The sequence below is a fragment of the Gavialis gangeticus genome, unplaced genomic scaffold (genome assembly GCF_001723915.1).
Source record: "Gavialis gangeticus isolate Ggan-Ray unplaced genomic scaffold, GavGan_comp1, whole genome shotgun sequence".
Classification (NCBI taxonomy): domain Eukaryota; kingdom Metazoa; phylum Chordata; order Crocodylia; family Gavialidae; genus Gavialis; species Gavialis gangeticus.
In genome coordinates, this window is record NW_017729012.1 from 9,805,811 (window position 1) to 9,818,822 (window position 13,012).

At 47.4% G+C, this 13,012-nt stretch overlaps 2 protein-coding genes across 6 annotated transcripts in view; one reads left to right on the forward strand and one right to left on the reverse strand.

The window, feature by feature from the left end:
• NCOR1 (nuclear receptor corepressor 1) overlaps nt 1-6,591 on the forward strand; it is a 104,681-nt gene extending 98,090 nt beyond the window's left edge. For all 5 annotated transcript variants that reach the window (XM_019511208.1, XM_019511209.1, XM_019511210.1 and 2 more), the window contains 6 exons: nt 122-259; nt 955-1,097; nt 2,564-2,617; nt 3,632-3,853; nt 4,484-4,666; nt 5,391-6,591. In XM_019511208.1, the coding sequence (XP_019366753.1) occupies nt 122-259; nt 955-1,097; nt 2,564-2,617; nt 3,632-3,853; nt 4,484-4,666; nt 5,391-5,578 (928 nt within the window). In that variant the 3' untranslated portion in view covers nt 5,579-6,591. The remainder of the gene's footprint in view (nt 1-121; nt 260-954; nt 1,098-2,563; nt 2,618-3,631; nt 3,854-4,483; nt 4,667-5,390) is intronic.
• Nucleotides 6,592-8,355: 1,764 nt separating this feature from the next.
• The window catches only part of TTC19 (tetratricopeptide repeat domain 19), a 4,968-nt gene continuing 311 nt past the window's right edge, over nt 8,356-13,012 (reverse strand). The window contains exons 2-10 of the mRNA XM_019510960.1: nt 12,819-13,008; nt 12,591-12,701; nt 12,412-12,450; nt 11,876-11,932; nt 11,479-11,540; nt 10,802-10,896; nt 10,452-10,606; nt 10,022-10,184; nt 8,356-9,662 (exon numbers count right to left, since the gene is read on the reverse strand). Coding sequence (XP_019366505.1) covers nt 9,526-9,662; nt 10,022-10,184; nt 10,452-10,606; nt 10,802-10,896; nt 11,479-11,540; nt 11,876-11,932; nt 12,412-12,450; nt 12,591-12,701; nt 12,819-13,008 — 1,009 coding nt within the window. The 3' untranslated portion in view covers nt 8,356-9,525. The remainder of the gene's footprint in view (nt 9,663-10,021; nt 10,185-10,451; nt 10,607-10,801; nt 10,897-11,478; nt 11,541-11,875; nt 11,933-12,411; nt 12,451-12,590; nt 12,702-12,818; nt 13,009-13,012) is intronic.

Consider the following 13,012-nt stretch of genomic DNA (forward strand, 5'->3'; position numbering starts at 1 on the left):
AGCCTTTCACAGACCTAAATATGTCATAAACAATGTAGGATCGATCACTGGTTGTTGTAACAAGTGAACTGCTTGTGTTCCTGCTTGTAAAGAATATAATCTCTTTGCATTGTAAATGTAGACCTGGGAAGTCTCCAGAAAGAAGTCATGTCTCTTCAGAGTCCTACGAGCCCATCTCACCCCCTCAGGTCCCAGTTGTGCATGAGAAACAAGACAATGTTCTGCTGCTTTCCCAAAGATCCGAGCCTACTGAACAGAGGTATGTCTAAAAGCTGAGCTCCTCAGGGAGGGAGCAAATGTTCTAGTTCTCTGCCTGGAAACAGCAGCTCTGATTTTCAGAAGGAGAGTAGTGTGTGTACATGTTCTGTTTGTCGAGGGAAGTTGTTGGATTTCCTGTTTGTAAAAATTTTCATGTTCGGCTTTTAATTTAGGATAGATGTTTCCAAAAGTTTTCCTAAAAATCCAGTTCTTTTGGAACTGGAGATTGATTTCCCTCTCTTAAATTAGCAGCACTGTTTAGGCCTAGAGTGCAAGTGTATAGGAAACTAGGAATTTGTTTTAATTACAGTAATTCTAGAGGCAACATGGTGCAATAGCTAGGGCATTGTTTTCTGATAGGAGACCTTAGTTCTATTCCTGAGTAATCTCTCCATCCATCAACTTCCTTGTGTGTATTAAAGGAAGGTTGACACCTATCAGTAGTGCAAACTACTTAAACATCTGCAAATTAAATGCACTTGGCAAGTTGCTGGTTTGGCATGTGCTTGGGCAAACCCCAGTGCATATTAGAAGTTGGAGACTGTAGCTGAGTGTCTAGAACTGAGGTACGGGAGCAAATGTGTATTAAAATATGTTGAACCTAGCCCCCGGTACAAACTCAGACTGTAACATTTAAAACTGCTGAGAAGAGTAATACATGTTGAGTTCCTTCTTGACACCTGTTGGTCTCAACAGGACTGACTCTCGCTCTCCTGGGAGTATAAGCTACTTGCCTTCGTTTTTCACCAAGCTTGAAAGCACATCACCAATGGTGAAGTCCAAGAAGCAGGAGATATTTCGTAAGTTGAACTCCTCTGGTGGAGGTGACTCTGACATGGGTAAGTGAGTTGGGGACTTCTCCTTTACATTGTATTTTCCAACATAAGTCACCCCTGAACTGCAGTCCTAAAAAATCTAGCCAGTTTTTGGTTAAACAATATTAGAAATAAAAGTATGGATAAAAAACACAACTAAACACTGACTGTTTTGCTGTATTAACTTTTGTAGTTGAGAGGAAGGAATCTTGCTTCTGTAAACCAAGGACAAGTATTTAAGTGTGGAACTACCAAATGTTTGTTGAAAACTTGGCACTTCTCTCTCATGGGATTTACTTGGTTTTCCAGTTTGGTACCCGCTATGTGTAAAAACGTGCTTGTCCACAGTTTTGGTATTGTGTTCCTTGGAGGCTTCTCGTTTTTGTGTTCTAAAAACTGATCTAGTTGTTGTTGGCCACTGCTGTTCAGGGTGTCATGATGGCAGCCTTTGGCTTGAATATGCAACTAGTTTGGGCTGAAGAATCTGATGTCGTGCAGCATACTACCAGCCCTCGTTGTAACAGACTTAGCCTTAGTCAACACACATGGCCTTTCAAAGTTGGATTGAAGGGAACTTAATTGACTCCTAACCCTTGAATGCTATGGTCGGAGCCCATCTCTTGTGATGAGCAGGAAGGTAGTGTTTGTTCCACAGAAGTACATCACTGCTCTGGAAAGTCTTTTAAATGTTGCTGTGTTATAGCTGACAGAATGGGGCCTGTCTTGTAAAAAGTCTTTCACTTATAAGTGAGTTCAATGGGTGTGTGTTAGTACCAATGTTAAACCCGTGTTGTCTCATTCAATAAGAAGAGAAACCTAGGGTATGTGTAAGGGTGGTAAATGTCCTTTTTATTTCTAATGGCCCCATTAGGGTATGCAGCCTATTTTTGTTCTGCTGCACTAAAGTTTTGGCTTAACTTACATCTACAATTCTAGTAAGTGAATGTAGTATATGCCAATGACATTTGTTTGACATTTGCTGCGTGTCACTTTTGAGTCGGTCTGCATTTTTGTATTGTTACAGATGTCCCTATCACGTTTATCATGTAGGTCTACTGACCTGATTTTTTTTCCCTGCTTACCCCAGTGTATCTGTGAACAGTGTTAAGTAAATACAGATGTAATATCAAATCTGTAAAACGCACAAAAATAGGTATATTCAGGTCAAAAAATATATGCCTTTTTCAAGTGCAGTGTGAAATATGTGAGACATGGAAAAGCATTGGTCCATCTAGTCCCTGGAAGACTATTAAAGGACAGCAGACTGCCTGTGATTGTTTTATAACTAGATAGTAAAGCTAAACCTTTTACACATGGATTGACTCTTCCGAGCAATAGCACCTCTCCAGTCCTGAGAACCTCCAGTGGTGAAGTGAAAACACATAAAGGGGACGAATAATCAGAAGTCTGTTTAATTACACTCTGTGCATAAAACGTGCAGCAGGCACCAGTACTGCAAAACTAACTTCACCACTCTGCTTTAATTACAGCAGCTGCTCAGCCAGGAACTGAAATATTCAATTTGCCAGCAGTCACTACCTCAGGTAAGTCTTTCAGAGAAACATCAGTGGCATAATAATTTATGGAGAGTGTAAAAATGGCATAATGCCTTTTTTATGGGTGCACTGGGAGGCTGAGAAATGATGGGAAAATGTAGCATTGAATCGGTGAAGTTCTAACTGGGAAAAATCCTGTTTCAGTACATTATGGGAAAGAAAAATGATTGTAAAGGGAATTTAAGCAAATGTCTCAACTGGAGTTTAGGCAGGAATGCTATTTTATTTTTACTGTAGCTTTACTTTTTGCACAGATGCAAAAACCATGCTAGCACTTTTTCTTTGGCATCTCATTTAACCGGGATTATAAATACTCACAAAATCCCACCATTTTATAGTTTAAAAAAGGTTATGATGCCTGGTCATAATGTGAGTGTGATTTTAGAAAGGAAGACATTGAATCATTAATGAGGTGCTTGCTGCATTTACAGCAAGTGCTCTGGTAACTCCCCATCCAAGACGGACCTGGTTTAACATGTAATTCATATTAATATTGTTGCCTCTAAGTTAAGGGAGAGAAAGGTGGTAAAGGTTAAATGTTTGCCTTTAAATGCTTTAAATTTAATATTTTAATTCACAAAATGAAATTCCAACACAGCTTGGGATGTTTCATGAGTGAAGTGCTTCTTGCTGGGTCTCCTCCCTTGTAACCGAAAGATCTTAATTGTTGCAAATTTTTTAATAATATTCTGTCCAAATTGGCATATTTAACTTCCTCTGCTCTTTGTTTTCAATACACATGTAAGTAGATCTTGTCCGCTGACATTTAGTGGCACAACTGACATGGCTCTTTTAACATGTGCTGGCATGTCTAACTCCTAGCTGTTGTGAGCTGCTTGGAGCATGTAGCTTTGCATAAATTGCTCACCTTTGTTTTTTCCATCTCTCTCTTCCTCTGTCTCTCTCTCTCAAATCTTCTCCCACGCCCCTTTGTAAATCTTTTGAGGTGTATTTTGTCCTTCCCCTCCCACCCTTCCCCATATGTTTTCTTCCTCCTCCCAGGTGCGGTCAGTTCTAGGGGTCATTCCTTTGCAGATCCTGCCAGTAATCTGGGTCTGGAAGACATTATTAGGAAGGCATTGATGGGAAACTTTGATGACAAAGGGGAGGATCATGGAGTTGTAATGTCACAACCTATAGGGGTAGCACCTGGCAGTTCCAACCCTGCAGTATCAGCAAACAGTGAGACCCGTAGAGAAGAAGCTAATCCATCGCCCAATTCAGGTGAGATTTTACAGCTCTGTCAAATTGTAGGGCCTGGAGACAGTAACTGTGGGGTGGAACACAAGGATTGAAGTGAACTTGAAGCAACAAAAACACGAATCCATGCCTGCTGGCAGTGCTGCAGAGACAGTGTTCCTGCCCTTTGGGTGAGGACACCAGTGTCATGGCTCTTCCCATTCACAAAGCAGATTCACCAACTCCAGAAGGAGTGTTTTCCAATACTCCTTTGGGAGCACAGCTGCTGTGATGAGCAGAGGGGATGAGGGGGCATATGCTGCACCTTCAACGTTGCAGTACAGAAGATACATACCTGGAGCAGCATGTGTGGTAACCAGGGAGCACTGGATGAAATTAGGCAGCCTCTGAAAGAACCTTGGTTATGTGGCCATCTCAGCTGAAATGGCCCCCTCGATGATGGGAGTCAGGATTTACTAGCAATGGGGCATAGGCAGCAAATAGGAGCATCAGCCTGCAGCTCCTGGCCAGATTGGTTTGTTCTAGTGAAACCCTCTAGACAGATTAGTCTCCTAGATGTCAGCTTATAAAAACCTGCTGAGTCTAAAATGCAGTGCGCCTTTTTTGAAGAAAATAAATAAATAACTTTTTTTGGTGCGTGGCTTCTATTTCCAGGAGTGGGAGTCGGCAAGCAGAAGTTAATCGGCAAGTCCAGTAGCAGGAAGTCTAAATCTCCTATTCCTGGGCAGGGCTATTTAGGAACTGAGAGACCTTCGTCTGTCTCATCTGTACATTCAGAAGGAGATTACCATAGACAAACTCCAGTGTGGGCCTGGGAGGACAGGCCTTCATCAACAGGTGAGAAACAGTGCCAGAAACACTATTGGGAAGTTAGACACAGCTAAACACGCGTTCAGTGTGCGGGCCCAAACAATCGCAGCATCCAAGGTCAAGCAGGGAACTTTATGAATTGGATGCTGGCAGAGAAACAAACGGTCTCAGTAGGAGGCAAGAGCATTTCCAAAAGACACCACTGCCAGAGGTCAGTCAGGCTGTAATGAGTTTAATTTGCTTTCCCCAAAGTGATTCCTATTCTCTACCAGTGGCTGAGCCACCTCAGAGATGTGAAATTATTTAACTTTGAGAACTGAAATCAAGTAATTTCTATCTAAACCCCAAGACCAGACCTCCGTTGACTGGAACAGTGAGGGATATAAGTGTAGACAGCTGCTGAAGAACATTTTTTTTTTTTCCTTCTTCCAAAGTACTTTTAGTCCCTGAAACTAAGTCCACTGTATCGTATCAAGCGGCTTGTGCCAAAGAAATGTGGTAATTTGCTTCCTGCGGTGTTCTGAATTAAAGCTATGAAAATTAGCCAAGTTCTGCATACCTTCAAGTTAAATAAGTTGCCCATCATCCCGGCTGTTATAGTCATGGGGATTTGAGGAAAGTAACTTATTTTTCCTTTCTCGTGGGTGGCCGTTGTTTAAAACAAGCAGGTGCTGACTTTTCTGTCAGTGAGGGAGAAGCTGGTTGGGACATCGTGCTTTTTTTGACCTGCGTGAACTTTTCTTTGACTTAGGATCCACGCAGTTCCCTTACAACCCCCTGACGATGCGGATGCTCAGCAGTACACCGCCAACATCCATCGCATGTGCTCCACCATCCATGAGCCAAGCAACCACTCACCAACAGAACAGGATCTGGGAGCGAGAGCCTGCCCCACTGCTTTCAGCACAATACGAGACTCTGTCTGACAGCGACGACTGAACTATGCAGAGGTGGTTTTTCTTCTTTTCTTCTTTTTTTTAAATTTGCGGGTCAAAGGAAATCTTCTTTTTGACTTGTGCCCAAAGAGACTTTCCCAAGAGAGCAAGGGCCATATGAGATGGAGAAGCGACGGAAACTTTTATTTGGAGAGTCGATTTGAAAGATGCCTTCTGCACAGCCCATGTAGAGGATTGTGATTGAGGAAGGTTGACGTACTAAAGATAAATATGTAAAGAGTTTTTAAAAATATGGACTATTCCTGTTCTACATCTGTTTGTAAAGAAAACCATGTCCTTAAATCATTCTTCTGTAAATAGAGAGTACTTTTTGCAGTGGTTTTCCCCTTGCTGTAGTATCTGGTGTACTTATGTTCAAATCAATGCATAAACTTCGGGGGTCATTTTGTAATTTTTTTTAAACATCTTCTCAAGTGTAGAATACTCCTCATAACCCAAGCCTGCCTACAGCAGCAGCATTGCCCTCTAATGCTGTGCTGCTTCCCACAGGCCTTGTGCTTTGATCTAATTTCTCCTTAGACACATTTTCTCAGTGGTGTTCAAGCGCTTGTGAAAATGTTTTTTTGTTTTTAAGACTGCCCCCTTAATGAACTCTGTACATTAACATCGTCTGGTCCACTGGAGGAAGATGATATATTTCTCTTTGATTTTTAAATTTCTGCCACATTGTAAATTTTCAGTGCGGTCAGTTTTATTTAGCAACACTGCAGAACTATTATTGCATGGGTATGTTTATGGTTCAGTTTAAAAGGAAAAAAACCCCGAAGCAGCTTCTGGGAGCATACCTCACTGTTCCCCACACTGGTGACCGAGTGGCGTTCTAGGGGACCCTTTCCGTGTTTCCTGGCTTCTGCATTGTATGCAGCCCGAAGAGGTTACTGTTTGAAACAAATCTCACTGCCATGCACAACTGCAGCAAACCGCTGGTCTGAACAAAGGCTCTGGGTGGTTAATTGGTTTGTCAAGAGAAACGGAGCAACAGCCAGCTCTGGTTTAAAGAAACAACAAACGGCTGTTGAGCTTTGAGTAAACCAAAAGGTACAAGTTGACCTTTTGGTTTTGATCTGCAGCCAGTTTGAACTAGATACTGTGATTCCCCCCTTACTTCACTCTAATTGCAAACCCTTTTATTTTAAAGTGCATATCCCGGCTTTAAACCCCAATTCCAGAAGAGAAAGGTCATCCGTTGAAACCCAAAATCTTGCATGAGCTAGCCCCTAGAACAGGGGTGGGCAAAATGCGGCCCATGAGCCAGATGTGGCCCTCCAGGCCATTCTATCTGGCCTGTGGGGCCTCTAAAAATTTAGAAAAGTAATATTTATCTACCCCTGGCTGCCTGTCATGCGGCCCTCGACGGCTTGCCGAAACTCAGTAAGCGACCCTCCGCCTGAAATAATTGCCCGCCCCTGCCGTAGAGTGTGCAGTAAGTTCTAGAGAAATCACCTCTTAAAAAAATCATGGTACTAAAAGAGGGGCTCTGTAATCTTTCATCTACCAGTTCCTGCTGCACGAGCAGGCTCTATTTCATGTAGTTCACGTGCATCTGACTGGTGCTGCCTCAGCTGGTTGGATTCTCAGCCTTTTTACTTGGCTGCTATGAGGTAAAAGGCAATTTGTGCTGGTTAGGGGAGGACGCTATTTAATTCAGGGAAAAATGTCTCTCCAGTATCAGATTAAACAATGTCCATCCCCTTTAGCAGCTAGACTGTTCTGAAGGGTCTTAGCAGAGAGCTGTCAGATGCCGTGCTTCAGTGATTTACCTATCAAAAAACTTAAACTTGACTTACTCTATTTGCCATTCTTGCATCTGGAAGGTACAAAAGTTGGTGGTCTGTAACTCAGCGTCCATGCAGGCTCCACATTTTATGGAAGAGCTTGGAGGTCCTTGTTACAGACCAGAAGCAGCACTGAATTAGTATAGGATATTTTAAGTCACGTAAATGTTGAGCAATCCATTTCCCCAGTTCCAGGAAGGAGAAAGGAAAGATGTTTTTTAACCCTTCTCTTTGGGCACTTGATGATACGCTGAAGGTATTACAGGATTGCCTTGAGGCTGTCTTTGCATCTTGTATCCTGCAGTTAGTTTGGGTGCGTTCACATCTCCTCTAAGTGTCTTCACAGTTTGAAAAGAACTAAACAATTCTGGCTTCTAGGACTAAAGCATCCATTGGGTTATTTGTGTGTGTAGACCTGTGCCCTGACTTTTTAAATTCTCCCTTTATTTTTCCACAGCAGCGTGTGCTGGAAAATAAGTCCGTCTACCCTTAGCGCACAGTTAGTGTTGGGAAAGTAGAGAACCCAGTCCCATTCTAAAATTCACCTGCTTAAGTGATCGAGCTCAGCATGAAATAGAGGTTTGTACACCATAAGCCTCATGTTAACTGCACAGTAAAGAACAGAGGATACACGTGGCATAACTTTCAAGGAAGTCTGTACTGTCGCCTTATAGCTGCTGTGAGGTGGCCTAGCTAAGGAGTATTATTGGATTCCCATGAGACATGTTTTGTAGCATTTGCACATTAAATGTAATTCTCATTAATTTTCATCAGGCATGGTTCCCTTGCCCTTAACTTTGTTGCTGATGCCCAGAGCCTAAACGCAGGTTCGTTACAATTGTAGTAGCCTCTCACTAATCAGATGACATCTGCCCCATTTCAAAATGAGGCTACCGTACATCATTGTTTACAAGGAGCAGTTTATGACAACTTTTTAACTGTGTTCTGATCAGCGCTTTCACAATGTTTTCATCTTGGTATGTTTGGTGATTCTGATACGAAAACATTCAAGACTTGAAAAACCCATGTGTCATGATAAAATTTAATACTTTTTTCACACAATGTCTTCAGTAGACAGTGACTTCTGGATTCAGACCAATCAATAAAGGGGATCAGTTCTCCACTTGCTTTGCCTGTCTCTCCCTCTCATTTACAGCCTCTAGCCAAGCTGATAACAGTAGGCACAAGTTTGTACAGCAATGATGGAAGCAGCCTCATGGAGCTCTGAGCTCCCTCCACTCCTATGCCATGGTAAGAGTTAAAGTACAGCAATGTGACACTTTGACATGGAAGCAGAGTTAGACATGTGCATTGGGCACCTGTAAGATGCTTCATCCTCCAGTAAGTGTGGTAGGAAATGCACGGGCTTTCAGTTCCTTGCAACTGTCAGGGCTCTTCAGTGAACATGCACACTGAAGAAATGCAGGACACACTGTAATACAGAGGACCAGGGCTGAATGCATAATTGCTCTGCTGTACAACTAAACAGAGCTGTGATCACTAGCTAAGAACAGCTTCTTAACTAGTTGCTGCCTCAGCATCTTAGCAGTCACCAAAATACCAGTGCTAGCTCTGCTAGCCTAGGTAGACTTGTGTGGGTAACTGTTATTTTATCACATCTCCCGTGCTCCTTGCCTGCTGGGGTAGAACACGAAGTAGCCGCCTTCTGTTCAGGCTCAGAAAGCACTTACGATTTTTCTTTTGCAGCAGGAAGTTGCTGCAGTTAGTTCTGTGGCTCTGTTAGTGCAGTATGAGCAAGAGAGCCGACAGGAAGCATGGACTGACCTAGACGTTCCTCCCAAGCTGTGACCCAGCTTGGAAGCAGAATGTGTTTTCCCCCAGGGAGGCTAAGCTTTCTTTTTTGGATGCCTTTAAGCACAAGAATACAAAGGTCAGAGGCTGAGACGTATACTAAATAACCTCAGGCCAGGCAAAGTACAGAAGAGAACTCACTTGGGCATCTATAACAGTTAATGCTTTATTTGGGGCCAGACAAAAGAAGGCCACAGCAACACCTCCCGTACTCCCCTGCTCACTCAGCACTGAGCCTGTAATTTGTCCTTTTAGTTCCCCCCAGATCCCAACATGCCTGTGCTGTGCGCAAGCCACCTCCTGGCCCCCTGTGATGCTTCAAGCTACCTCTGTACATTGCCACCTATGGGGTTTGTGCCTTTCTCCACGTGGCCAGCTTGGCCAGCTGCTTCTGGATGTGCTGGACAGACGCATCATCTCCCTTCTCTTGTGCCTGCTTCAGGGCTGCTTCATATACATGTTTTGCTTGCAGAAAGTCTTCTGCATTTAAGGAGGGGAAAGGAAACTCACCGTGAGCCTCTCTCCACTTTTGGATTCTCCTTTGTGGATTGCAAGCCAGAGAGGGTTGGTGTTTAGCTCTTGGTAGAAAGGGATTATCTGGAAAGAGTTGGCACCTACAGCCCTGCCCTGCTATCTCCCAGCCCAGAGAGTGGTTTAAATGTAACATACACCACATGGTGTGGCGATAAAGCAGATCACAGCTCCCGCACTGCCTCCCTGCATGTTGCTGTTCTGACCCATCTCCCCAACCCCACTCAAGTCTTCCTTGCCTGCTACGGCCTAGGCACAGGCCTTGTGCCCCACACACAGGAACAGCTGGCTGTGGGGGCAGTCCTTACCTTTATGCATCAGAATTCCAGCCAGGTTGTTCAGCACCACGTGCTCCTCGGGATGCTTCGTCTGTTTCGCCAACTCTGCTGCCCTTTTCACGTAGGTGTATGCTTCGTCGTAGCGTCCCTGCACATCCAGCGCGGTCGCCAAGTCGCTCATCAGGACCACCGTCTGCACCAAGACAGCAAGGAAAGCATTAGCGCAGGGGATAGAGAACAGTGGCATGGAGCACTTGCCCTCGTGACAAGAGTGACGGACTCTTCTGCAAGATGACAGCAGTGCTGGCTCGCCCACATGGACCATTTTCATGCTCAGTCTTCCGCTGCCTGAGCACAGAGCCTGATCTTGGATACCGGCCCCAAGGGGAGCAGGCCCAGCTCCAAAGCAATCCCGTTGTGAGCACACCTCCCTTGAACACACCCGTTGGGCCCAGCTCACCTGTGGATGGGTCTCTCCCTGGATGTCCTTGGATATCTGCAGGGCTCTCTCATACATTATTTGGGCCACAGTCGGCTGGTTGCGAGTGAGGAGGTAACGGCCGTAGGAGTCCAGGCTCAATCCGAGCAGGAGGTGGGTGTTGGCTCTTTTCTCTGCTGCAAGCAGAAAAGAGAAGATGGGTTGAGGTATTGCCCCTTGCTCCCAGGGAACTACTGAGTACAAGACTGTCAGCCAAGAGTGGGAGGGGGTCTGGGCACCAAGGCAGGCAGTGGCTGGAAGTCACTGGGCAGGGAAGCGCGGGGCGGGCACAGTGCCACATTGGCCACAGCGAGCACCTAGGAGCTGCCTACCAGGGAGGACGTCTTCAGGCAAGTCCTTCTGCGCAGCTATTTTCTCCTCCAGGGTCAGGATGCAGAACTTGTAGCCTGCGAGAGCCTGCTGGTCTCTGCGTAGCAGTGGGGGAAAAAAAGTCAGCCTTTGGCAAACCAAGTCCACCCCCCACTCGAAGCAGCATGTGCAGGACATCCCAATCTAATCCTTGCCCCGACTGAGACCTCAGGAAGGCACCGCAGTTCTGGGCAAACAGCACCTGCTCCCAGCCTCAGCCCCTAACACCATGGACCAGTTCTGGATCAGCTCAGCTAACTGGTGAAGGGCTCCAGGATCCCTGGAGGTAGTGTTGCAGGGCAGGTGTGCTCTACTGCTTAGCTCCAATCCTAAATGCTAAAACCCAAGTCCCTTTAGCCTGCACACGTTCAGCGCATTAGTCTCCGAGGACACCTTCTGCAGGGACTCGTCCTCAGATGACTGCAATTGGGGCTGACCTGCTGCCCAGGCCAAGCAGCCAGAGGCCTGCTCTCTTGAGACTGAGGCCATCATGGACTCTGAAGCCAGAGTTGAAGCTTCCCCCTGAGCTGTGCCAGCAGGACCCTCCTTCCTGGGGACAAGACTCTCCCTTGACCCAAACCATCACGGAAGCCTTGGAGCTCTTGAGTAGGGTAGGCTGCAGCTTGGGACGGGTACTCACTGGTTCCAAGCAGCATAGATACTGGCCAGCTTGAGGGACATCTCGATGATCGCGTTGTCATCCTGCCAGGGGAGAAGCCAGAGGTGCATGGACACAGCAGCCAGAGCGTTCAGGATCACGCCTATAGGGTGTAGGCCAAGATAGTGTCCTGCATGAGGCAGGGGCACTGGTTCTGGCAGTGGACACTGCTGGAGCGGTGGCAGAGGTTGCTGTGGCCCCAGCACAAGAAGCTTCCAGGCTCTACAGGGGAAGGGACCAGTCCACAGGCTGTGGAAGAGGTGCCAGGTTTGTCTGCCCCAAGAGAGGTAGGGACTGCTGCAGTGGGGGCAGTGAGGGGGGCGGTGGAGATGTCCCTATGGGGAGCAGGAAACCGTGCGGCAGGCAGCAGGGGACTCACCTGCTTAGTGTCCCCAGCCAGCAAGAAGCTTATTGCTGCTTTGAAGAGTTTCTCTGCCTGGAATGAAAGCAGGTGTCCGGGGCGGAGCCAGCTCTGAGCTATACCTGGTGGCAAGCACCACCCATACTTCTTGGGGGTGGGGAGGGGTTTTGAAATCTCTTTGATCTCTGCATTGACTCATTTTGCACCCTCGGGCACTGGAGTAGCAAAGCCTGCACCAGGGCCCTCGCACCCGACAAGGCAGAGGAAGAGCTGCGCTAGGAAGAGACTGCCCAAAGCACAGGACTGGGGCCCTGCAGCGAACAACCCAGCTTTGCTGCAAGTCCCAGGGGAGGGGAGAAGGGGCCTGGAGAGGAGATGCAAGACCCCGCTCGCACCCTGTGACCAAAGCTGCCGCCACGCTAGTGCCCCGATGTCCCCGGCTCCGGACCCCCGCTCTGCGTCTCGCTGTAGCCGAACAACTCAGCGTCACCCAGCTGTGCCCCTGGCACGGGAGGACACGACGCGGGGCGCTCGCCCCAGAGGGCTTCACTCACACTGTCCAGCTGCCCTCGCAGAAGCGCCAGGTTCGCCATCTAGGAGAGAGGCAGACGGGCGCTGAGAGCTGCCCAATGCAGCAGGCACCTGGCCTGGGGCTGCCCTGGCAGCGAGTCGGGGCCAATGCAGCTGTCGCGTGACCCAGCCCAGAGGAGACAGGGCAGGCAGGGAGGGTTACCATGGTGTAGGTGTAGACGATGGCCTGCCTGTGCTGCGACTGCTGGGCCAGGCGGGCAGCTTGGTGCAGAAGCTTCTCTGCCTCCTCCAGTTCGCCCGTCGTGACGCTGAGCTGCAAACGGAGACGACGACCAAGGGGAGCTCGGGCTGCCGCGACAGCCTAGTCCCTGCCGGGAGCCCTGAGCCCCCGAGGGTGCGGAGGCAGTCGGCTCCTGCCCCGGCTTCCCACCTTGGCTTTCTTCAGCAGGGTTATAATGGCATCCTCGGTGTCCGCGCTTGCCTCACCAGCCTCCGCCGCATGGTTGGAGAACAGGGAGAAAGCTGCAGGGAGACGGAGCAGGGCCAGGGCCCCACAACCCCCAACACCTGTGATCCCCCAGTACACGTGGCAGGACCCCCCACCCAAACAGCCCCGCCCCCTGA